Raw genomic sequence first — 25,439 nt, forward strand, 5'->3', positions numbered from 1 at the left:
AGGACCATCTGGCTTTCCAGGAACATTGAGGTGTCCCTGGCGATCCAGGCTATAGTCCTGAAGACTGGGCGACCTTGACCTCTGACCTCCCGGTGCCCCTGAGATATGCTGTGGTGATTCCTGTGGGTCCTCCTCACTCATGCCTCTCCTTCCCAGAAGGACTGTTTCCCTCAGCACCTCTGTCTGCTCCCCACTCTGGTCTGGTCTCAGCTGAGTCTTTCCTTGGCCAGGGGAAGGTAGGGGTCTGGGCAGCCACTGGGGACAGGAGAGGGCAGGAGGGTGTTTAGGGATTAGGAGCTCCTTTATTTCACCCCAGCAGCAGACACACAGACCCAAAGCAGTGCTCAGACTTCTATTAGAGATTCTGCCTCCCCTGGATCAAATATCCAGTTTACATGCATCTTCTGGATCACACTCCTGGTGGGGTGGGCTGTGTTCTGGTGGCTGGGCAGGGCACAAAGAAGGGGTCTGGAATCCTGTCCTCAGAGAAGGGACCTTGGTGAGGTTTGTGTTTGTGGCAGTGGCTGGGAAAGAGCTGTCTTGTCCTACATGGGGGTGCATGTGAAGTTGTGTCCCAGACAGGACACGGGGCTTGTCCTGCGGGGAAAAGCCCATGAGGCCCAGCTCTCTAGGAGACGGTCCTCTTTCAGAGGGTCACATTGCAACACCTGCCTCATGTTGGCTGTGTGCCCCCTGCCTGGCACTGCATGCTCTCAGCCTGTTCCTCCACTGTGAGCTGGGCCCCTAACCCCTCAGAGGGAGGATCCCCTGAGAGGGTCCTGTGGGGTCACGGGCGTGGAGCTGGTGTACAGTGAGGGTGGGGAGCAGGTGAGTGGGATAGGGGCCTGGGGCAGCCTAGTCGTCCTTGTCCTTGGCCCCATGCTTGAGGATGCGGGTGAACTCCACATAGTTGAAGTTGCCTTTCTTATCAATGGGTGCCTCTCGGTACATCTCGTCCACTTCTTCATCTGTGAAGCGGTCGCCCATGGTGGTAAGCAGCTCCCGTAGGTGGTCCTCGTGAATAAAACCTGGGGGCAGGGCCAGGGTCTGTGAGACAAGGACTCAAGCTGGGACATGCCCAATACCCCTACCCTGAACCCCAGTCCTTGCAGACCTTGTAGTGGGGGAAGGACCAGGAAAAGACACAGCTCTGGCCTCCAGCCAGTTCAAGCTTCCCAGAGCCCCAGAGGGAGGGTTCTGTGTGTTTCTGTAGGGTACTTGGGGCTGTAAGTATGGGGGGCTGGGTATGTCTCACTTTAAGAGCATGAGCCCTAGAGTTCCACTGCCTGTTTGCATGCTCCTCCCCCTTCTTCCTGGCTGCATGACCATGAGCAAGTTCTTAAACCTCTCTGTGCCTGTTTGACCTGGAAATTGGGGATGAAAATATGCCGCCACCCTGGTAGGGGATTATGAAGGTAGTGAGGAAAATGTGAATGTACTTGGGCCTGTGGCCCCTGAGAAACTACTGAAGTCACCGCTGCCAGCATCATCCTGGCCTGTGTCTGGGACAAACTATTTGTGGGACGCAATCCCTTTGGAAGATTTGAGGATGGGGGCTGGTTTTTGTACCTTGTTGGCCAGAAGGGCCTAGAATGATTTAGTTTCTGGGAGAGTCTAAAGTGGGGGCAATGTGCTGGGCCAACAGGTGAACTCAAGAAGTGGGATGTCTTGGTGGTTGTGGGCTCTTGTGCTCTAGCATTGGGGGGAAGAGAACAAGGACAGGGCATGGTTTGGCCGTGGAAACCAGCAGATGCGGGATTTCCATTCTGGCCTTTGGGGACAAGTCCCAGCACAGCCCAGCCCCACCTGCATCCCCGTGGGCACCCTGGGTGAAGTGCTCAGACCCGGCCCTGTCTAGGCCTCCACCTGGAGGCTGCTGACCTGAGGCCTCCTCGTCGAAGCAGGCGAAGGCATTTCGGATCACATCCTCAGGATCTGTGCCGTTCAGCTTCTCCCCAAACATGGTGAGAAACATGGTGAAGTTGATGGGCCCCGGGGCCTCGCTCATCATGCCCTCAAGGTACTCATCTGTGGGATTCTTCCCTGTGGCAGAGGGACATTTGTGCCTGCTGTCACTGCCCTGTCCCCGCCCACCTCCCTGTCCCCTCCCTTCATGGCCTGTTTGAGTCCCATAGGCAGGAGATAATACATTTTGTAAATTGCACAGCATCTTGCTGGAGCAGCCCGCTTTCTGACTGCTCCCTCCCCTGGGCTCTCCAGGCTGCCCTGGCCAGCTTCCACCTCTGGTCTAATATCCGTGACCTCTTAAGTGTAGGAGTCACCATTTGCTGACTGTCCATGGTGTCTGCTGCCCCACATGCCTGACTGCTTTAACTTTCATCATGCTGTGAGGTCAGCATACTCACCCCAACTTCACAGGTGTGGGACCTGAAACACAGAGGTGAGGCCACTTATCCAAGATCACACAGCAAGTAAGGAGTGGAGCCAGCATTGGAACCCAATCAGCTAGACCGCAGATTCCAGGCACAGTGTTGAAAATGGTTAAACCAGTGAGCTGTGGTGTCACAAAGACTGGAGTCTGAATCCCAGTTTTGTGCCTTGGTTTCCCCCGTGTCTTAGAATTGTGAAATAGCACCAGTGGTTGTAAAATCATACAGAACAATTGGCACAGCCCCATACTCAAATCAACTGCTGGGTTCAAATCCCAGCTGTACTACGTAGTAGCTGTGTGGTCTCAGGCAAATTATTTACCCTCTCTGAACCTCTGTTTCCTCATTTATAAAGTGGGAATGATAATCACATCTACCCAGTAGGATTGCTTTGAGAATTAAGATACATGCACAGCTTCTTCTTATTTTATTATCTGCTGCTCTTATTTTTAAACTGGAGGATGATGTTCTTAACCAGAAGGCCAGGACTGACCTGTGGCCCACTGACATGAGCTACAAATAGGAATGCAGGTTTTTCTGGGTAGATGGCCCACGAGGGGGCAGTGTCTGATGTCAACAACCCTCCAACTCAGGGTTGCCCAGTCCTCTCCCCAGACACCCTGGGCGTGTGTGTATACAAGGGCCACAGTCACCATTGCACAGGAAGGGAAATGGGCTCAGAGCAGGGCTGCCCAGCTGTGAGGGGCAATGCCAGGGGCTAACTCAGGTCTGTCTTTCCCCAGAGCTTGGGGCTTGACCTCCACAGGCTGCCTCCTCCACTGCCAGAGGCTTCCTATCTTCCCCAGCCAGTGTTTGACCTAGACGCTCTCACCTGGATGAAGGAGGTGCCGGGAACTGATGCTGAGAGTAGTGTTTGTGGCTAGCACATGGGAAGGATGTGAGGGCGGGGCCACAGACTAGGGAGGTGGTATCTGGAGGCTTGGCCTCTGGGTGTTCGTTTTCCCATCTGAGCAGTGGTGAATTGTACTAGGTTCCTGAGGAAGTCGCTGGAGTCAGAGAGGCTCTAAGAGCCTGACATGGGTGACTTCTGAACAAGGGGAGGCACTTGGCTTCAGTTTCCCTATCTGTACGCTGGAAAGTCTGTGTAGTTAAAACTTTCTTTAGTTGCTGATCCTTCGCTTTAAATGAAGTGATACCAGGCACCCCTACCACAAATTTGCCTGAGGCAGCACTGCTCTAGAGTGAGCCTGTCTGGGTTCAGATCCAATGTCGAACTGCTCTGTGCCTCAGTTTCCCTGTCTGTTAAATGGAGAAAGTAATGGCATCTGCTCTCCAGGGTGGGTACCACATGTCACTACATGGGACGTACTCTATAATGACGAGCAGCCCCACTGCCTGCCTCAGTTGCAACCCTTGCGGGGCCCGCTTAGACCCCAGCCACCCCCATCCCTGCTCACCCAGCGAGGCCAGCATGTCATGCAAGTCCTCCTTGTCAATGAAGCCATCTCGGTTCTGGTCAATCATATTGAAGGCCTCCTTAAACTCCTGGATCTGGGACTGGTCAAACATCGCGAAGACATTAGATGTGGCCCGCTGTGGCCGCTTCTTGGTGGTTTTGGCCTTGGCTCGCTTGCTGGACATCTTGGCTTCTGGTGGGTGGGGCTTCCCTGCAGGAAGTGGGTGTCAGGGGAAGAGCTTATGAGCCTGGGCCAGAGAATCTTCCTGCCTACCCTAGACGGGCTGTCAGTGCTTGGGCCTGGCATTCAAGGCCTCCCATAGGCTTGGGGCTCCTGTCATCCAGCTCATCACAAAAGCAGACAGGCATGGGCTCTATGTGATCATAAACAACTTCTCTACCTCTCCCAGTGAATTTCTTCATCTGGGAATGGGGACATGAGGAATGCCCAGCAGTAGGGAATCATTGACTTAGTGCCTGAGAAGCCACTGGAATGGTGCCAGGCACAGAATAAGCTATTTTTGCTGTGGCTGTTTGGGTAAGATTGGGTTTGTTGCCAACCTGTCCTTGCTTTATCTCTTTTAATCCTTAATAGCATTTACACTCTCCATTTCTCTCCCTCCAAGTGACAAGGTGGGTTGAAATGTGGGAGGTTGTGAGGCTCCCTGCCAGCTCCTCTGCCCCTGGCAGTATGGAGCTGGATCAGTGGCCCTGCATTCTTGACATTCTTGTCCTCTCCTCCCCCTCCTCCTCCTTCCTCCTCCCTATCCCTCTGTTCTGGATGTTCTGGAAGGCCTATGCTCTGGGCAGTGTTCCCTCCCCCAACTTGCCCACACTTGATCAGCCCCTTGGGTGGATGATAGACCTGATTTGGGCCCTACTCCTTATTCTTACTGCTCAGTGCTTAATAGGGGCATGAGGCTTCCCCAGGCTGAGAGCCCCAGCTTCTTGTCACTCTTGTTTAGACCTGGCCTCCTAGCCTCTAGCTAGTCTCTCCCATCCCATATAGATCCAGACCTGTACCACCTATCACTTCACCTTGAAGCCCTTGAAGGTTCTTGCCTCACTCCAGAACAAGTCTGGGCCCCTGAGTCTGGCATTCAGGGTCCTGTGTGAACCCCTCCAACCCTTGTCTGACTGAGCATGGCACCCCTCACTGTGTCCCTCTTGCCATCCATGACCCAGCCATGCTGGACCTCTGGATGTTCCCCAGACACCCTCAGACTTTCCTCCTTAGTCCTTCCCACTGAACGCCCTTCCTTTTCCAGCCTAGTTCTTGAGACACCTCCTTGGGGAGCAGGTCCCTGACCCTTGCTTTGACAGTAAGCACCTAGAGGTCTCTCTCTCCCTCCCCTGATGTACTAATAGGCTAATAGATGCTTGTTTAATTAATGCTGTGATGGCAACTGCAGCCAGTCTACTTCTCCCACTGTACAGATGGGGAAACTGAGGCAAAGCACAGTGCTCTTTCCCTCAACCCTTGTCATGGCTCATGGGGACGGTGCCCCTGAAGACCTAGTGCTATGTGCCCCGCAGCTGGGGCTCAGTACTTAGGACCACTGCCTGCCTCTCTCCTCTGCCCTGAGCCGTTGGTCCAGGGCCTGCCTCCAGAAAGCCTTCTCTGCCTGTTTTTAGCCCCAAGTTGTGTGGTTATGAATGCCCCTCAAGCTGTCTGTTGGCCTCTATCCCATGCCCCTGTTCCAGTCATCTCAGACTCTATCCCATGCCCCTGTTCCAGTCATCTCAGACGTTGGTCTTTGAGATCTTAAATGCTGAGCAGGGATCCTGGCCAGCCGCAGCCCTTCCCCAGGACCACAGCCATCTGTAGTAATGACAGACTGCTGCTGTGTTCCACTGGACTGACACACCTGGCCCTGGGTGTTTCTCACAGGGTACAGGGTGGGTAGACAGAAGCCCTTCTCACCCATTAGCTGGGCAGGAATGAGATGGTGGCATCAGCAGGGCTTTAGTGCTCTGAGGGGCCCAGTCCTTCCTGAAGCCCTCTGTTTTCTGGGAACTTTGACTCACAGAACCCATAAAAAGCCAACAAGTAACCCAGTCATGAGATGCTGTGATGGTTATCATCACTGTTGCCATGGCCCTCCTGTCTGCAAAGATCTATGCAGATGGAGCCGGGAGGAGAGAGGAAGCCATGGCCAGAGGTAGGAATGGCTGAGATCTCACCCACTGCTGTGATACTGGCTGGGCCCTTCTGTCTCTGTGGCTTCCCCTTCCTCATCTATCCAGCACTGAGCTTTAAGGTTTGTCCATCCCAGCAATCTTGGGAAGCAGGGTGAGGTTCCCCCCCCCGCCCCCGCCATTGTGCAGTTTAAGAACTAATGCCCAAGAAGGGAAGTGTTGTGCCCATGAGGGGGGTAGAGCCCAACAGGCAGCCAGGATGCTTGGGCTAGGCTTGGGTGAGTGGGTGGTAATGGCCAGCCCTTGGTGCCCTTGATGACTGAACACAGAAGGAAACACATACCCTAAGAGGCTCCTGGTGGTGGGCCTACTACAGCTGAGGGCTCTGTGTGACTAGAGGCGGTTTATAGGCTTGGTTGAGGAAACGGGGTCAGGGACAGGCTAGTCCCTTAGCCCTGGAACCTGCTCCTGGGGGTCCTAGACCCTAGGGAATCAGATACAACTGGTATTTGGACTGGCTGCAACTAGGTGACATCTCCCTCCTTCTGGTGCCTGTGTCCTCCATTATCTCTTGGTTCCTATGGCTGGTGGTGCCAGATGCCTTGCTAGTAAATTCACCTCCTCCCTGGCTGAGTGATCTGACTCCTTCCTCAGAGCAGTTAGAAAGCTGGGGAGGACCAGCAGGGATTGAGGTCCCCTGGCCCAGGTCCCTGTCTGGCTCCAGAGCCCTTTGACAGACCCTTCCCACCCACCAGGCACAGTTGGACAGATGGCCTAGTGCATGGAAGTCTCAAGTGCTCTCACACAGCATTGGTGTGTGTGGGGTGGGGTTACCTTTATCTCATCCCTCTCTCCTGCCCCAGGAGATAGGGGAGAGGACACGGATGCTCTGGAGGGGGTCTCAAGGAGCCTGTCTGTGACACACATGGGTTTTCTGGGGCAGGGAACACAGGTGACCACAACTCCCTCCCCTTCTGGGCACCCCAGAGCTCTGGGCTTGGCGTCTGAAACTCCACTGCAAATGGGAAGGGCCTGGACAGTGTTCCCTCACCAAACCCTCACCAAAGGAGCACCGGCTCCCAGAGCCTAGAACAGTCTCCCTGCTGCCCAGCCCCGCCAGAGTCCGGTCTGACCCGCAACTCACAGCCCCAGCCCCATGACGGTTGTCCTTGCCGAGATCCTCGGCGTCCCTGTCCGTGGGGCCTCACATCGCCTACCCTAGCCCCCCCGCGGCCGCGGCTCCCACCTGATGCGAAGAAGGTGCTCGCTCTCCGTGCTGAGCAAGTGCAGGGCGCGGGCCGTCCGTCGGTCCGGCTCCGGGCTCGGTGGGCGGGGCCGCACCGGCCTTACAAGGCAGAAGAATGTGTGCGCGGAGGGGCGGGGCAGGGCGGCACACCCGCGAGGCCTTATTTGGCCTTGACTCACAGGCGGGAGGCGGTACGACTTCCCAGAGCGGGCTGGGGACGTGACGCCCGGAGGAGATGCCGGGGGAACGGTGGCCCCCTCTCCCCTGATTGTCACGGGAGGGGGATTTATTTGGGCCGTCCCTTCCTTCCTAGTGAGACTGGCAGAAGGACATCCAGGATCTTCAGTTCTGAGATCCTACCCCCAACTTTCCCCCAAAGGCCCCGCTGCCCGGCCCATTCCCGTGGGAGGGCTTCCTTCCACCAAACCAAGTATGGCTTTTTTTCCCAGTCTGAAAGAAGAGGCGTATCAGATGGTCCCCAACATCCTCACATGAAAAGGTCATCAGTCAGGCTCCGCTGGTGTGGGGGCTTCACCTGGGCATTAGGACTGCAACGGAATAGCCCACCTCAGCCACATCACTCTCCTTTCAGGCTGTCTTCAGTTTCCTGTAAAATAGGAGGGTGGTGATGAAGATTCAGTGAAAAGAGTGGCAAAAAAGAGCCAGGTAGCATCCTGGGAGCCAGCGATAAGGGCAGGGGCTGGGGGAGCATGGGTGCCTCCTCAAAGCCTCAGGGCGGCAGCACCCCTTACCTACTCTTGTTGGCCTTAGTGAAAGGGTGGCGTCTGAGAGGACAGACCCATCCCCTCCCCCATGGTGCATCATGTCCTGCGCATCATTCTGACCCCTGAAGGAACACCCTCCCCACCTGGACTCCAGCCCAGCTTTTTCTGCCCCCCATCCTTTTTAAATGTTTTATTTATGGGGCTCCTGGGTGGCATAGTCGGTTAAGCGTCCGACTTTGGCTCAGGTCATGATCTCACGGTCTATGAGTTCGAGTCCCACATCGGGCTCTGTGCTGACAGCTCAGAGCCTGGAGCCTGCTTCCGATTCTGTGTCTCCCTCTCTCTCTGCCCCTCCCCTGCTCACGCTGTGTCTCTCTCTCTCACAAAAATAAATGAACATTAAATGTTTTATTTACTTTCAAAAGAAAGCACAAGCAGGGGAGTGGCAGAAAGAGAGAGAGGGAGACACAGAATTGGAAGCAGGCTCCAGGCTCTGAGCTGTCAGCACAGAGCCCGACGTGGGGCTCAAACCCATAAACCGTGAAATCACGACCTGAGCTGAAGTTGGATGGTCAACTCGCTGAGCCTCCCAGGCGCCCCTCTCTTGGCCCTATTTTAAACCAACACAGACATTCCTGGGGAACATTCCAACACCTAGTTACTTATTCTGTAAATATTAACTGACACCTTATTACCTGCCAGGCACTGTGCTGGGTGCTAGGGAAATAGCAGTGAACTAAAGTAATCACACTGGGGAGACATTTGTTCTTGTGGAGTGAACGAGTAGCTGCTATATACATGACCTGGAGAGAGAAATGAGGTCCCTGAAGGAGAATAAAGCAGAGGGACCGGAGAGAGAAAGAAACAGGCAGGAAGGAGGGATACCTCCTGGGAAGTGACATTTGGGCCAACTTGCAGCGGTAACAGAGTGAACCATACCCAGTGAGTGTTGGAGGCAGGTAGGGGGATTTTGCCCAGCTCTGGTCTAGGAGCAGCCAGAGGCAAGTGTGAGTGTGAAGAGGGGGTGGGGGGTGAGGGGTGGGAGATGAGGTCTGAGAAGCAGTGGGGACCTAGACCTAGCCTGGGGCTCCTTGTAGGCCACCATGAGACATCAGAGTTCTGAGCAGAAGGGTGACATGATCTGGCTTGTGTTTTAACTGAATCCCTCTGGGTGAGACCAGTGAGGAGCTTTTCAGCGAGATGATGTGCTCAGACTAGCGTGGTAGCTGGGGAGAAGGGGTGGGGTTCTGGAGATTTTTGAAGTTGCATCCAATAGGATTTACACATGGATTGGAATGTATGTGGAAGAGTCAAAGATGACTCCCAAGGGTTTTGGTTTGAGCTGCAGGAGAGGGAGCTGCCACTTAATCAGATGGGTTGTCTATGGAAGGAGCAGGTTTGGGAAGAGATGAGAGTTTTGTTTTGGATCTCTTAATTTTTTTAAACTATTAACTTTGAAATGATTTCAGATTTAGAATAAAGTCATAAGAACTATACAAAGAGGCCACCCAGACTCTCCAATTGTTAATATTTGTCTTTATAATACTCTTTTCTGTGTGTGTGTATGTGTGTCCCTGCCCTCTGCTAGCATCATTTGAGAGTAACTTGCACGCACCATGCCCTTTTACCTGGAGATACTTCAGTATCTCCTAAAAAGGAGATTCTTTTCCATATCCATAGCACATTTATCAACATCAGGAAAATTTTAACAGTGATTCACTACTGTTATCTGATTTACAATCCATAGTCAAGTTTTGTCAATGATCCCAGCAATGTCCTACCCGGAAATTTTTTTTCTGGTCCAGGAGCCAATCCAGTGTGTGTGTGTGTGTGTGTGTGTGTGTGTGTGTGTGTGTGTGTTAAAAATAAATAAATAAAAATAACCATTTTAACCATTTGAAAATGTATAGTTGAGTGGCATTAAGTATAATCACACTGTTGTGCAAGTTTCACCACCATCCATCCAGAACGCTTTCATCCTCCCCACCTGAGATTCCACACCCATTAAACGCTGACTCCCTATTCTCTTCCCTCAGCCGCTGGGCACCCACCATTCTATTTTCTGTCTCTGCATTTGACTATTTTAGGTGCCTCATGTAAGTGGAATCATTCAGTATTTGTCCTTTTGTGACTGGCTCATTTCTCTTAGCATAACGTCTTCAATTTTCATCCATCTTATAGCATCTGTCAGAATTTTCTTCCTTTTTAAGGCTGAATAATATTCCATTGCATAGAGAGACCACATTTTTCTTTTCCATTCATCTTTATGGGCATTTGGGTTATTTATACTTTTTGCCCATCATGAATAGTGCTGCTGTGAACATTGGTGCACGTGTGTGTGTGTGTGTGTGTGTGTGTGTGTGTGTGTGTTTCACTTTTTTGGATCTATATCTGAGAGTGGAATTGCTGGGTTGATAACTATGTTTACATTTTGAGGGACTGTTTTCAACAAGGTCACACCATTTCACATACCCCTGTTTCCTCACCACCTCACCAATACTTGTCTTCCAGCCATCCTGGTGGGTGTGAAGTGGTAGCTCACTGTGGTTTTGATTAGCATTTCCCTGATGACATGCTGTGTTGAGCATCTTTTCATGTGCTTATTGGACATCTGTATATCTTCTTTGGAGAAATGGTTATTCAGGTATTTTGCTCATAAATCTGGTTGTTTGCTTTTTGTTGTTGGGTTGCAAAGGTCCTTTATATATTCTGGCTATCACACCCTTAGCAGATATATGACTTGTAAATGTATTTTCCTATTCTGTGGGTTATCTTTTCATTTTCTTGATATTTTCAAAAAGCACAAATGTTACTAACTTTGAGAAGTTTATCTGTTTTGTTTTTTTTTTTCCTTTGGTTTCTTGTGCCTTTGGCATTCTAGCCAAGAAACCATTGCTGAATCCAAGGTCATGAGGGTTTATACCTGTGTGCTTTATTCTAAGCATTTTATGGTGTTCACTCTTAAGTTTAGGTCTCTAATCCACTTGGAGTATATTTTGTGTGTGGGTGAGGTAACGGTGCAACTTTGTTCATTTGCACTTGGCTGTCCAATTGTTCTAGCACGCCTTGTTAAGATTGTTCTTTCCCCATTGAAGTTCTTGGCACCCTTGTTGAAAATCAGTTCCTTAAATGTGTGTGTTTCTCTCTGGACTCTAAATTCTATTTCATTGATAGATTTGTCTGTCCTTCTGCCAGCACCACACAATCTTGATTTCTATAGTTTTGTAGTAAGTTTTGAAATCAGGAAATGTGTCATACAGCTTTGTTCTTCCTTTTCAAGATTGTTTTGGCTTTTTAGATTCTCTTGCATTTTCATATGAATTTTAAGATCGGCTTTCAATTTCTGCATAAAAGGTGTGGGGGGGGGTGGTTGATAAAAATTGTTGAATTTGTATTACCAGTACCATAATGGAGTATTACCACCTTAATATGAAGTCTTCAGATCCATGAGTGTGAAATGTCTTTCCCTTTATTTCGATCTTTCAGAATTTCTCTTCATGATGTTTTGTAGTTTTCACTGTACAAGGGTTATGCTTTTTCTGTTCAACTTAATCCTAAGTATTTTATTATTTTTGATGGTATTGTAGATGGAATTGTTTCCTTAAGTTTATTTTTAGAGTGTTCCCTATACTTGGACTGTTTACAACACTTTTGACACCTAATGTGTGGGTATTTTCTCTATACCAACCAATTCTCCAGTTTTCTGGACACCAACTGGGTGTTCAACAATTCAGTTCAATTTTAACTCTGACTACCTGGAGTTAGTGTCAGACTCCATAGGTTTAAGGGCTCAATCCTACAAGATTGCTGTCATATCTGATGCCATATGCAAATATTAGGTCTCCAGGTTACCCACATTTCTGTCTGATTAGCTATAAACTGGGGGTTCCTGCATCCTCCCACAAGGATAAATAATTTGCTAGAATTCACAGAACTCAGGAAAACTTACTGTTACTGTCTTACTGTAAAGGATACAACTCGGGAACAACCAAATGGCAGGAGGTACATACAGCAAGGTGGGGGTGGGGAAAGCTTCCACACCCTCTCCAGGCATGCCATCATCCCAGCCAACCCAAGCTCTCCAAACCCTGTTGCGTAGGGGTTTTGTTGGAGGCTTCCTTACACAGGCATGATTAAATCATTGGCTGTTGATTGACTCAATCTCCATCCCTTCTTCCCTCCCTGGAGGTTGGGGAAGTGAGGTTGAAAGTCCAAGTCCTCTAATCATGCCCTGGTCTCCCTGTCAGTCAGACCCTACCTTGAAGCTTCCTAGGGGTCCCCAACCACCAGTCTTCTAATTAGCATGAGAAGACCCTTCATCATCTCAGAGATTCCCAAGGGTTTTAGGAGCTATGTGGCAGGAAACAGGGACAAATACTGAATATCTGTTTTTTATTGTATCTTAGTAGAAATATAGTTGGTTTTTGTGTATTGATCTTATTTCCAGGAACATGGCTGAACTCATTTATGAGTTCTTTTATGGATGCTTTAGGATTTCCTGTATGAAACATTATGTTATCTGCAAATAGAGATAGTGCAGCTTCTTTCTTCCCAATCCAGATGCCATTCATTCATTAGTTAATTCATCCTTTCGCCTAATTGCCCTGGTTGGGGGCAACATTGCCCTCCTCTACAGTGTTGAACAGAAGAAGAAGAAGTAAAGTGGGTGTCCTTGTCTTGTTCTTGATCTTAGGAGAAAAGCTCAGTCTTTCACCATTAAATATGATGTCAGCTGTGGATTTTTCTTGGATGCCCTTTATCAGCTTGGAGAAGTTCAATTCTGGCTTTTTGTATCATGAAAGGGTGTTGGGTTTTGTCAAGTGCTTTTTATGCATCTTTTGAGATGTCTTTCATCTCTTTCAATGTGGAACTGTTCCTTACCTTTTGCTTTTCGTGACATTAACATTTTTGGAGAGTCCAGGCCAGTTACTTGGTGCTCCCTCATGATTAGTTTCAAGTTATGGATTTTTGACAGGAATATCACAGCAATGATGTTATGCCCTTCTCAGTGTGTCTTATCAGGAGATGTATGATGTTAATTTTTCCCCTCATTGGCAATAAGTTTGGCCATCTAGCTAAGGTAGTGTCTGCCAGCTTTATTCATCAGAAAGTTACCATTTTTCCCTTTTGTAATCAGTATGTTCATTAATAAGTAATTTGTGGGGTGCTCATTGGAGAACGAATATTCTGTTCCTCATCAAACTGTCACCCATGACTTTTAACACCCACTGGTGATTCAGTTATTGTTACGATGGTTGCTGAGTGGCAACTTTCTGACCCTTTTTACTCCCTTTACTAGTTGGTGGACATGTTCATTTTGATAGCACCTGTTAGACATCACAGTGGAGATGTGAGTGGGAAGTGTGGAGTTCAAGGAAATGTACAGGTTGCAGATTCAGATGTGGGAGTTGTCAGTCTATAGAAAGTTGAAGGCATTAGCAGCTGAGGACCCCCAAGGGCCTAGGTTTCCTGTTAAGGTTTGGGTGCTGCAGACATGTTCCAGAGACAAACCCTGATGCTGGCTGGGTCACTAGGGTACCATGGCCCCCTGGAGGCTGGGACAGGGGACCCCTGTCTCATGGGAAGCTGGGTTCTGTGGAAGGAAATGTTCCTGCTCCATTCAAAGTTGGTGAAAGCCCTACTACTTAACCTGGCATTCAAGGCCCCTGCCCCAGCTGCAGCAGCCTCACACTTTTGCCTCTGTGCTTATTGTGCCTTTCTTTGCCACCGCTTGGATAACTCCTACTCATCCTTCAAAGCCCAGCTCAAATTATTATCTTCTCTGTGAAGTCCCACCTCTCCTTCCCCCAACAAGGGGGGAAAATATTTAGGAAGTAATAGTTCTTGAAGCTCCCCTCTGTGTTAGGCACTGGGGCTGGTGAAAAAACTCGATTCCTGCCCTCAGGGAGCCTACTGTCTGCTGGTAGAGACAGATATTCACTTAAAATCATATGGCTGGAAGTATCACATCAGTGACAGAAACAAAGAAGGAAAAGTGAAGTGGCTCTTGTGCTCCAAGTCTAGAGCAGGGGTTTTGCATCAACCTGGCCTGGCCCAGGTACTGTGGGAGGGTTTCCCTGAGGAACTGCCAACTGGCCTGAGGGCTGAGGAAGGAGTAAATGTTCACTGCATTTGTGGGGAGCCATGGCTCTCCCTGCAAGGCCTGAGGTGAGGCTGGAGGACAGAGCTCAGGATGGGATCTCATGGGAGGTGCAGCTGGAAAGGGGGGCAGGGGCCTCTGAGACCAAGGCGAAGAGGCTGGATTTTCTCCTGCTGGCACTGGGCAGGCTGCAAAGTCTTCTGAGCAGAGAGGGTGACTTCTGGAGCTAGTGGAGGCAGGATTTTTATAAAGTTCCTCTGGCTGCCTTAAGGAGAGGCAGTAGGAGCCACAGTGATTTTTCAGATCAGCCAGGTTCTGAAGCTCAGGAGACACAACTTCATTCTACATTTCTCTTAGAAACTCCACTCTGATGATGGTCGTAGGAATGTTTCTCAATTGGTCTGAGGATCCTCACCAGCGCTTACCTGTGCCGGTGTCCACATGGTTCCTGACTGGCAGGCCACTGGTGGCAATGGCTTTGTCCTGCTGTCCTGGCCATAAGACCTCTGAACCCAGTGCTGCCCCAGGCTGCAGCTGGGCATTCCCTTCTGCTCTCAGGCCATTGGTAGGGAATACACAAGGCTTGGGAACTCATGACCCTGGTAGAGTAGGGAGTCCGGAAGGGGATCTGTGGCCCTAAGTGTGGTTCTCAGGGACCCAGAGTCGGTGCACAGGCTCCCTGCTCCCTCTGCCTCTTCCCCAGCACCATCCCACAGTCTGCAGTCCCTTGATCCTTTCTGTTCCCTCAAGGACGGGACTTTGGAAATGCAGAGGCTGAGGACTCATTCCCAGCTTCTCTGGGAAGCTGCTGTTGGTCTTTCCTTAAAGTGACAGATGATTCCGTGATGGAAGCACAGAGAATGGGATATCATCGTAGCCATATTCTTGTTCAGACCGTTTAATCTGAACCCAGTCATGAGACCGTTTAATCTGAACCCAGTCATGAGAACATATAAATTCAGATCATGCAACAATCTGCAAGTTACTTGGACATGTAAAAGACGTCAGTGTCGTGAAAAACAAAAAAGTAGGGAAACTGTTTCTGATTCAGATTCTTTTGACTTAAGAGTCATGATAACTGAAAGCAGTGAATGATCCTTAAGTGGATCCTGGGTGGGTACAAAGGAAGAGGCATAGATGACATTATTGGGGCATTTGGAGTGTGGCTGTGCTTTGGTATTAATGTCTGGGCCCCGGGCGGTCTCCTGGGTAAGGAGGGGTGCACGTGGACCACTCCTTTGTTAAATTAGAGAGTAACGATGGTATTTTGTGGTCGTGCAGGAATGTCCTTATTCTCAGGAGTTGCCTGGCGTGTTTGGGGGTAAAGTATGGTGTATGCAACTTACTTTCAAACGGCTCCAGGGGAGGGGGGGAATGTTTGTATGTACCTGTGAGGGATGATGCAAATACGGCAAAAGTTGACTGGGTGTGTGTTATACAATTCTTTCAACTGGTTGGGGGTTCCCCCACTGTGGTGACAGCAGGGCTGGGAGTGGAGGCCCAGATTCTGCACCCCAGGTGCTTCCCTCTCGTTGTGCTCTGCTATAGGGAGTGCAGGATCCCTGCCAGAGACCCTGATCCAACCCTTAAGGCCTCTCCCCTGCTGTAGCAGAAACACTCAGGCCCTGAGGGTAAAGGTCCATGCTCGTCCTCTCAGGCCTGTCAGGAGTAGAGCTGGGCTGCTAGCTGGACAGTGGCCCTCAAGTCCAGCCTGGCCACCTCTTGTGTTCGCTCACCTCTGAATGTCTGACTCAGTGCCCAGGGCAACCTGAAACCTCTTCACTTACCCTTCTAGTCACCCCCCAGCCGGGTCTCAGAACAGTGTAGGGTCAGGGAGGCTCCAGCCCCAGGACATCATGAGAGCCACCCACAGTCAGCAGGTGCTCAGCCACCACTAACAGGATCCAGAGATGAGGGCATGCTGCTCTGAGTGCAGGGGTCTGGCCCACAGGGTGGGATGAGTTCTGGAGAGGCCCCACAGAGGCAGCCTGAACAAAGCTCCTGGGAAGGCAGTTCTGTGCATCCAGAGCCAGGGGTCACTGCCTCTTAGCTGGGTGGGGCCAAGTGAGGAGGCCAGGTGTCTGAAGCTCAGCTTGGCCCAAGAACTTCCTAAAAGGCATGTTCTTACCACTGGGCATTGGTGCTGAACATTCTTCTGCCCAGAAGGCACTTTCCCCAGGTTCGACATCCCCCAAAGCAAGTGAATAGCCACTGTCCTCCTGGGCTCTATTAGAGTGCTCCTGCCCAGTTTGGTGGCGCTGTCACAGCTTCCCACAGCCTCCTGGCCTTGCTTTTCTGCCACCTGTTGGAGACTTGAACTCACATGGGATTTGTTCAGTGTCTCTCTCTCCCCAACTAGAGCATGAATTCTGTGACTGCCAGGCCCTGGCCTGGGAGAGCAGGTGCTCAGGAAGTGCGATCAGTGCCTTTAACTGTCAGGGGAGGTAGCGGCTGGGGGTGCCACGCACCCCGTCCTGGGAGCTGTGTGAGCCGAGCTGGGACTGTGTTGTGGGTGAGGGCAGCCTATCGTGGCTCTCACGTAGAAACTATGAGTTAAAGTACTTGTTTCTTACAGGAAGCAGGTTAAAGTAGATGCTGTGCATTTTTCAGGTGAGGGAATGGAGAGCTGTTCTCTTGCCCAGGGCCATGACCTGGGTTGTGCTAGAGTTGGAATTACGGTTTACGCTCAGGTCCGCCTGTCTCTGAGAGTTGCCATGTGGAAGGGGACCTGGCTCAGTCTCTTCGGGAGTCCACTTCACCCACCTCACCCCAACCTGGCCCATCCCGCTGCAAGAACACCATGAGCCCTTGGTACACGTTACCTCATTTATTCTCACAACATGCCTGTGAGGTAGGGAGGGGCAGGGACTGTCCCCATTTTACAGAGGAGGAAGTTGAGGCACACAGAGGTCAAGTGACTTGCCCAAGGTCACAGACGGCGGCCAAGCTGGAATGGGGCCCCAGAGCAGGCCCTCAGTTCACCCGGGGCCCCTGCAGCAAGTGCCAGACACGAGGACGTCTCTAATGCCAGCTCTGTCTCCATGGTAGAGAGCAGCCCTCCTCGTGCACTGAGCTCACTGAGGGCTGGGCCTCCCCCTCGCCCTGCCTGCCCCCAACCCTGCAGGCCCGGGCCATTGCAGCTCAGGGCTCATGACACCCTGGGAGTGGGGCTGGGGGGCAGGGAGAGAGAAGGAATATTGGGGTAAAAAAAAAACAAACAAAAAACAAAACCCCAGAAAACTCAAGAGGCTGGGCAGATGGGCCCACGGCAGGGGGCAGGTGGGAGACCAAAAAAAGGCCGCTTACACACAAGGTATATATTTTTACACACACTTGTACACACACCTAGATATAGTACATGTAAAAATATATGCTATTCACACACCCGCCTCCTGCCAGGTGCCCCGAGAGCCAGCGGCGGCGCTGGTGGGCATGGGTGAGCAGAGGGGCGTTTGTTAAATATACACTCTAAGGTCTATGTGCATATGTACACATACGTACAGACGCAGCCGCCCGCCCCTCAGGTACTGTACACAGGCTTGGCCAGGGACAGACAGCCCCTGGAAAATGGGGTTCCTCTCTCGAGCGTCCCCTGCAAGTCACTCTGAATCAAACATTTTACTGAAGGAAGAGGGGGTTGGTGAGAAGAAAAAGGCGGGAGTCTGGAGTGTGATAACTGTGGCTTTTATCTCATTTTTTCCCCAAAGACTTCAACCCTCCTCCCCTTCTCGGAGAGGCGAGGACCCCCGTCCCCTTGCCTGGGGCTGGCTGCTTCTGCTGTGGGGAGCCTGTACCTGCGTGTGCACGTGAGTGTGTGTGAGCACTTGGGCAGGGGTGCATATCCACCTCTGTCCTCTGGGCTCTCAACCACAAACAGGGCTGAGAACCAGCAAGCCGGCAGCTAGGACGGTGACCCCTGTGTGGGCTCTGAAGGGAAAAGAGAAAAACGTAAGAATGAAAACTGCAAGGTCAGAGCAGGGTGGCTGGAGGAGAAGGAAGGACATGGCAGGGGCCCCAGGCTGTCCTCGGACTGTCCTCGTCTTGTAAACAAGCTAGTGCGAGTCCCCGTTAGATAGAACAAGTAAAAAGACCGCAGTCCGGAGGCTGGGCCGGGAGTTGCCGAGGTCCGTCTACCTAGTCCACCGCGGCCAGCAAGAGGGGGAAAAACGTTTTATAGTTTCGTATTTTTGTTGACTTTCTTTTGTATGAAGTCTTCATAAACCTAAAGCTGGAAGGGACCCAAAAAAGCCAAATCGTGAGCCCTTGTATGTGTCAATTTGAAAGTTGGCTCAGGGTCTCTGGACAGAATAACCATCCTAAAGGTTGAGAAAATTGTGTTCCATTCACATTTAGTTTGTGTTTTTTTTGTTTTTTTAATGACTTAAAATTGTTTGCTTCCCGCTTCCTGGTCTCAGAGTCGGGTCTGGGCCTCAGGGACGTAAATCTCGATGCTGTCCGCACTCTCTGTGGCTGAGTTCTGCCGCACAGAAGCCGCCCGCTTGGCCGCCAGGAGTCTCTTGCGGGCCTCCTGACGCTGCTTGTCCCCGGCATCGGAGGCCTTGTCGCGGCTCACTGCCGGCTTGGATTTAGCTGGCTTCTTTGGGACTGGAGGGGGTGGTTTCTTCTCTTCCTTTAGTGAGACAGTGAGGAGGAAAGAAAAATAAAATAAAGGTGCACCTTTTGTGTGGTGCTACCACCCGCTATATTGCCGGCAGTTGGAGTCTCCACCCCAGCCTCCCCACATCGGGCACAAGCAACACACATTTGGAATCAGAAAGCCACAAGAAGCGATGGTAGTGGGAATAGCACAAGGCATAGGAACAGAAAGCAAGCTTAGAATCCTACAGTGTTCTGGCAGGAAGGGATGGAGAGATCACCTGTTCCCACCCTTGCATTGAACCATTGACAGCCTGAGTCACATGGCTGGAGATGGGCTTTAAGTTTAGAGCCTCTGACTCCCAGGCCACATTTCACATGCTTTTCTAGGGATCAGAACTCACAAGGGCCACAGTCCAATAACCACAGGGGTCACTGGGTGCCACAGTTTTACAGAAGGAAGCCTGTGCCTCCGGGAAGAGGCTGGCCCCAGGAGGACTATTTTTCTGCCTCCAAAGTTCCAACAGCCACATCTATGCTAGCGCTCTGGGCTGTGGCACGTGTCTCTTAGGAGCCCCATTTCTTAACATGCAGGGTGGGATGGCATGCTTCAGGGGGCGGCTTCCACTACACAGAGCGAGCGGCATGCTGGACGAGAGCCGAGCATGGACCCCGCGCACTGATGGACGTGAGCCCCCAGCTCAAAGACGACACACGGAGAAGGGAGCCAAGCAGCACTGACCGATGTGGGCAGCGTTATTGCCGACCAGGAATTTGTCCCTGGACTTCCCCTCCGCACTGCTCCATGCTCACCTTCCTCTTCTCGGGGGTTTCCACCAGCTGCCAGCTGTTGGCCTTGAGGTGGTAGAGTTCATCGAACTTCATGCTGATGTCCTCGATGGACAGCTGTAGCAGGTCCCAGAACCCTGCCAGGTCCTGGGCTGTTGGACGCGGGTTGGCTTCAGGGTTCTGTGGGGGAGATGGGGATCAGTGGGGCAAACGAGGCAGAGGCCCGTCCTGCACCCCCCCCCCCCCGCCACGTACCCCACCCCTGCCAGCCCTGGTTAGGGTCTCTTGAGGCCTAGTCGTGCTCTGCTGTTCTCAGGGTCAGTATCTGTATGAGGGAAGGAAGCCATTTCCTGCTCACTGCCAGATCTGATGGTGCAGATCTTTGAGAGAAAGAGTCCCATCATGAGAGCAGGCCCTGCACATACATGGGACTGAGGCCTCCGTGTTCCCAATGTATGCCAGGCAGAAAACTGTTCTGTAAAAGAAGAAGTTCCTGGCCCTGGTCTTACAGTGAGGCAGGGAGAAGTCAGGATCACGGCCAGGTGGGTATGATTACAGAATCCGTGGGGGTTCTCTGGGGACATATTCCTCATGGTGATTGCCCCAGCCAAGTAAGCCCCAAACCCTTGCAGGTCCGGAGACAAACACTCGCCACTGTCCTCCAGCCCTAGGAGCACACCACCCCTGGCCGTCTGGAGCGGCTTCCACAGGAAAAGCTACCCTCCTGAGAGATAAGATTGAAAGAAAAGCAAACCACCAAGCCTCGTGGTGGTATGTCTTTAGTTCTTACCCATCTTCTTAGAGGATATTTAATATAAATAAATCAATGCTAAGAGATTTTTAAGTTTCATGTGGCTCTTTTCACAGAGGGTTCACTTTTCTATTTCAAGAAGTAGTAGAAATTTGGAAGGACCATCTCTGGCCCTTCCCTTGTGCTGGGCACGGACACTTGTCACCAGCACCTTCTCCGTATTAGGGAGGAGGTGAGAGGCTTGGGGGTGGAGGAGGAGAGGGGGCTAATCCAGCTGGACAGCTGGCGGGCAGCCGGTGGCTGGCAGCCCTGCAGTGGAGGAGGAAGAACCACACTCACCAGGTTTTGCTCACAGAGGCCCCGGAACTGCTGGAATTTCTGGGACATCAGTAGCTGGGCACTGCCCACAGCACTGAGGACTTTCCCTAAAACTGAGAAAGAGAAGGTGGAGAAAGAGTGAGCAGAGCACAGGGGTTGCTGGGGTAGAAGGCAGGATCAGGGTTGTTGCTCTTATTCCCCTCCCCACCACCTTAGGATATCAGTCCTCGGGGCGCCTGGGTGGCGCAGTCGGTTAAGCGTCCGACTTCAGCCAGGTCACGATCTCGCGGTCCGTGAGTTCGAGCCCCGCGTCGGGCTCTGGGCTGATGGCTCAGAGCCTGGAGCCTGTTTCCGATTCTGTGTCTCCCTCTCTCTCTGCCCCTCCCCCGTTCATACTCTGTCTCTCTCTGTCCCAAAAATAAATAAACGTTGAAAAAAAAAAATTAAAAAAAAAAAAAAGGATATCAGTCCTCATTTGGTGAATGCCATCTGGTCTTCATTTTATTCACACATGAAGCTCTCATGGCAAAAAAATGCAAGCAATACAGATAAAGCGAACCCCATCCCCTAGTTCCTAAGGATATTTTATGGCAATAAATTTGAAAACTGAGTTTAAATGGAAAAAATTTCCAGGAAAACATGAATTATCACAGAATCAAGAAACAGAAAATCTTATTCAGTTTTTTAAAAACAGCTTTGGTGTAATAAGTTAAAAGTCTTCCCAGAAAAACAAACCAAGCTAAACTATGTAGTTTTACAGGTGTCATTTTACAAAACCTTCAAGGAACAGATAATCCTGGTGTTATATATTCAGACTGTTCCAGAGAGTAAATAAACACAGGAAATGACACCGCTAATTTCAGGAGCCCTAAGAACAGACAGGACATGCCAAAAATAGACTGCTTTTGTTCTGAACATAAAGGTAAAAGTCTTGAATAAAATATAAGCAAATAGAATCTTAACAGGAGAGTTAACCAGGAAGTGTTCAGCCCAGGAATATAAGATTGGTCTTTTAGTGTGACTTCTAGTTTTAAAGTTGTGGCACAGGGGAGTCTGGATGGCTCAGTTGGTTGAGCGTCTGACTCATGATTTCAGCTCAGGTTCGTGAGTTTGAGCCTCGCACCGGGCTCTCTACTGACAGTGCAGAGCCTGCTTGGGATTCTTTCCCCTCCCTCCCCTACTCACTCTGTCTCTGAAAATAAACTTAAAAAAAAAAAAGTAAAAAAAATAAAGTTGTGGCCTAAAGAGAGCACTACTTCCCAACCCCCGCAGAATCACTGCAATGCAAAACAGAGTAAGGAGCAAATAGAAATCCAGCGTTCCTCTGACAGAACTCTGCAGCACTGGGTGTGAAGTAGGCTGCCTGCCCCACCTGTGATAGTAGCCCCAGGAGGAGGACTGTAAGGATTGCAAGTCTAGGTAAAGATGGCAGTTTTGAGAAGCCAGTAATCTCTTATTTGAAATTTAAAAAGGGGGTATGGACTGCGGCAAGAGCTTTCCCGAACCTGGTCCAGCACCAAGGGGTGGGGGGCTCTGCACTGTAAGCAGTCCGGTCACTGCCAGGGGAGAAGACAAGGCTGAAGATGGCACCCATCCCTGTGCCTTCGGGGCTCCTGCTGGTGTGGTCCCTCTCCCACGGTGATCTACTTACAGGAGCTCATTATGGAAGAATTTTGCCTCATTAGGAAAGCAGTAATTTAAAAGGAGCTGAACAGATATAGGAACAGCAAATGGCACAGGAACATTCACCAGAAAGTTCTTGCTAGAAAACGAAAAGCTTGACATTTATCCATGGATATGTAAACCGGTAGCTGAAGGCAGGGATGGAGGTGCTCTGAAAAGAGATATAAGACAATGGAAGGAGATAAAACCTGAGGTCTGGACTAGTGCAAGAGAAAAATCAGGCCATCACAGAAACAAGGACCACTTGGGAAGCAGCACAAAGAATAAACCCTGCTGCCAGCCAGTCAGGACTAGGAGAGGGAACAGGAGCCAAAGGCTCCTGGTGCGAAACACTCAAACTGCTTGATGACAGAACAAGATGTCTTTTTAAATGAATAGCTAAGCTGCTGGGAATAAACTGAGCCACTCCGACCTCCCACTCAAGGCAGGTGGTAGAGACGTTTGGTCTACAGTAGAGTAGGAATAAAAGGGAAAGATTCTCCAGAGAATTCCCAACCATAAGACTGCACTCGGGTACCTCATTTTCTAAGAAATAAAAGAAGCAACTAAATATGAAAAAGAAGAGACTATATACAAAGTGACTAAGAGCCATGGAAAAGAATGAGGGCCACAGGGTACATCTGTTAGCTCTGCCAGAAGGGAGCAGAGGGAATGGAAGAGAAGACACATTCAAAGAGATTGTAATTTAGGATTTTCCAGAAATGGCTACTGACACCTGACAGAGTCAGGAAGCCAAATGAATCCCAAGCAAATTCACATTTACAGTAAAATGGAAGACACGGTGGGGGGGGGGGGGGGGAAGCAGCCAAAGGAATCTTTCTGCTAAAGAAATGAATTAAACAGCAAATTTCTTGACTATAACAATGGAAAATTATTGACTGAGTTTCTCTGGGTGCAGAAATTCTGTCATTCCAGAATGAGTGTGGATGGGAAAGAACAGTCTCTTCCACAGAGTGCTGGGAGAACTATCCACAAGCAAAAGACCCTTAAGAATGAATCTAAGAGCTAAACTATAAAACTCTTAGATAAAAACAGCATATCTTCATGACCTTGGATTGGGAAGTAGTTTAAGACACCAAAAGCACAGGCAACAAAAGATAAATTTGGCTTCACTAAAACTAAAAACTTTTATGCATCAAAGGATGCCATGAAGAAAGTGTAATGACAACCCAAAGAATGGGCAAATTACTTGCAAATTACATATCTAACAAAGGGCTAATATCCAGACAACATAAAGAACTCCTACAACTCAACAAAAAAGTAATCCAATTAAAAAGGAGCAAGGCCTTGAATAGACAGTGTATCTTTCTCCAAAGATACACAAATGGTCAGTAGCATCCTCAACATCATCAGTTATTAGGGAACTGCAAACCAAAACCATAAGATACCACGATTATAAAACAAAAAACCCAAATCCCGAAAAAACAAATGTTGGCAAAGATGTGGGGAGACTGGAACCCTTGTGCATTGCTGGTGGGAATGTGAACCAGCGCAGCTGCTGTGGTCTGGCTGCTTCTCAGAAAGTTAAACATCGAATTACCATATAACTAAAAAATCCCACTCGTAGGTATGTACCCCAAAGAACTGAAAACAGCCTTAAACAGATACCTGTATGCCAGTATTCACACAGCATTATTCACAGTAGTCAGAGGTGGAAGCAACCCAAGTAGATGAATGGATACTATGGTATATTTGTACAATGGAATATTAGCCATAAAAAGGAATGAAGTTCTGATATATAAACCTCATGTTTAAAGACAAACAAAAAGGGGCATGTGGGTGGCCCAGTTATTTGAGCATTCGACTCGGTTTCGGCTCAGGTCATGATCTCTGCATTGACTGGTGTGGAGCTTGCCTGGGATCCTCTCTCTCCCTCTCTGCACCTCCCCTGCTTGCTTCTCTCCCTCTCTCTCTCTCTCAAAACAAATAAAATAGGGACACCTGGCTGACTCAGTTGGTGGACCATGTGACCCTTGATGTTGAGGTTGTGAGTTCAAGTCCCACAATGAGCATTGAGTTTACTTAAAAAACAAAAACATAAATGTCTAAGTAACCCACTGGTCAAAGAAATCGCAGTGGAAGTTGGAATATTACATACCCTAACTTGTTAGATATGGCTAACGTAGTACTTAAAGGGAAATCCGTAGGCTTCAAAACAGATTTTTTAAAAGGACTGGGAAAAAAATGAGTTAAATATCCAATTTAAGACATTAATGAAGGAATAATACAATGAACCCAAAGAGAGGAGAAATTTAATAAAATAATAAGCTAACATATAATAAAGGCTTAATAAAATGAGCAAACCCTGCCAGATTGATCAAAATAAAAAGGAGATAGGTACAAATAAGAAGATCAGGAATGGAAAAGGAACTATATAATATAACCTAATAGAAAAGATACATATTTTTTAAAAAGATTTTATTTTTAAGTAATCTCTAAACCCCAACATGGGGCTTGAACTCACAAGCCCAAGATCAAGAGTTGCACACTTTACCAACTGACCCAGCCAGGGGCCCCCGGAAAAAATATTTTTAAAAAGTTCTACAAAACAATGAAATAAAAGATAATTTTGTTCTTAAACAAAGCATATGAATAGACAAATATCTAAAACTTATTTTATGAAGCTAAATAACCTTTGCACTAAAACAGGGCAAGCATAGAAAGGAAAATGACCAGCCAACTTTTCATGAACAAAGGCAAAATTATTAAGTCAGATATTAACAAATCAAGTCCAACAATGTACTAAAATGATAATATATCATTATTCAGCTTAGTTTATTCCGGTAATACAGACTGACCCAACATTAGAAAATTCTAATGACTTCTGATTCTGGCCATGAAAAGCCAGTTAGTAGCAGACAAACTGAACCCTCCCACCAAGAACAAGTGAAAAAAACGACGTAAAATACAAAAAACAAAACCCAGAAAATCTCAAGGCTTTAAAAAATTACCAAAGCAACCATAATCCGAGAGGTTAAGATTGCCCCCAGTGAGAAGGGAAACAATATTCAGGCAACTCTGGTATCAAAATACTGCTTGCACCCTAAGGCATCTCCCAATTTATAAGCAGCATGAAGCTGAGAAGCTAAGAAGCCAAGAAGCCAAGCAGAAAGTGGAGGTTATGAGGCTGAGAAGCTGAGCAGAGCCTGAAGCAGTTTCATGAGGATAGGAAGATCAAAGTTGGAATTCAGAACTACCAAGGCAGACAAGACCTGAGGTCAAGGAAGGTGCATGAAGCTAGTACACAGTGCTTCCAGCAATCTTAAGGTGTAAGAGAGACAAAAA

At 49.4% G+C, this 25,439-nt stretch overlaps 2 protein-coding genes and 1 long non-coding RNA gene across 13 annotated transcripts in view; 1 reads left to right on the plus strand and 2 right to left on the minus strand.

Moving 5' to 3' along the window:
• Positions 1-336: 336 nt before the first annotated feature.
• MYL9 (myosin light chain 9) lies at positions 337-7,326 on the minus strand. Of its 2 annotated transcripts, XM_040447139.1 has the most exons (4): positions 7,193-7,325; positions 3,809-4,018; positions 1,882-2,043; positions 337-1,028 (listed from the first exon to the last, which is right to left on the minus strand). In XM_040447139.1, exons 2-4 carry the CDS (start codon positions 3,990-3,992, stop codon positions 856-858), a joined length of 519 nt encoding a protein of 172 aa, XP_040303073.1. In that variant the 5' UTR covers positions 3,993-4,018; positions 7,193-7,325; the 3' UTR covers positions 337-855. The 2 variants fall into 2 exon arrangements, with proteins under 2 accessions (XP_040303073.1, XP_040303074.1); XM_040447140.1 differs by lacking the exon at positions 1,882-2,043 and having other exon boundaries at positions 7,193-7,326.
• A 9,503-nt stretch (positions 7,327-16,829) lies between these two features.
• The window catches only part of DLGAP4 (DLG associated protein 4), a 200,224-nt gene continuing 191,614 nt past the window's right edge, over positions 16,830-25,439 (minus strand). For 9 of the 10 annotated variants that reach the window (XM_040447145.1, XM_040447147.1, XM_040447141.1 and 6 more), the window contains 3 exons: positions 20,493-20,584; positions 19,427-19,582; positions 16,830-18,647 (listed from right to left, as the gene is read on the minus strand). In XM_040447145.1, coding sequence (XP_040303079.1) covers positions 18,429-18,647; positions 19,427-19,582; positions 20,493-20,584 — 467 coding nt within the window. In that variant the 3' untranslated portion in view covers positions 16,830-18,428. Of the gene's footprint in view, positions 18,659-19,426; positions 19,583-20,492; positions 20,585-25,439 lie in introns of all 10 variants that reach the window. The other variant, XM_040447149.1, reaches the window with a different exon arrangement.
• On the plus strand, positions 19,782-20,240 carry LOC121012249 (uncharacterized). The gene is made up of 2 exons (XR_005782032.1): positions 19,782-19,944; positions 20,035-20,240. It is a non-coding gene; the product is annotated as an uncharacterized LOC121012249 (long non-coding RNA).

The sequence above is a fragment of the Herpailurus yagouaroundi genome, unplaced genomic scaffold (genome assembly GCF_014898765.1).
Source record: "Herpailurus yagouaroundi ecotype Mexico unplaced genomic scaffold, PumYag 196, whole genome shotgun sequence".
Lineage (NCBI taxonomy): Eukaryota > Metazoa > Chordata > Mammalia > Carnivora > Felidae > Herpailurus > Herpailurus yagouaroundi.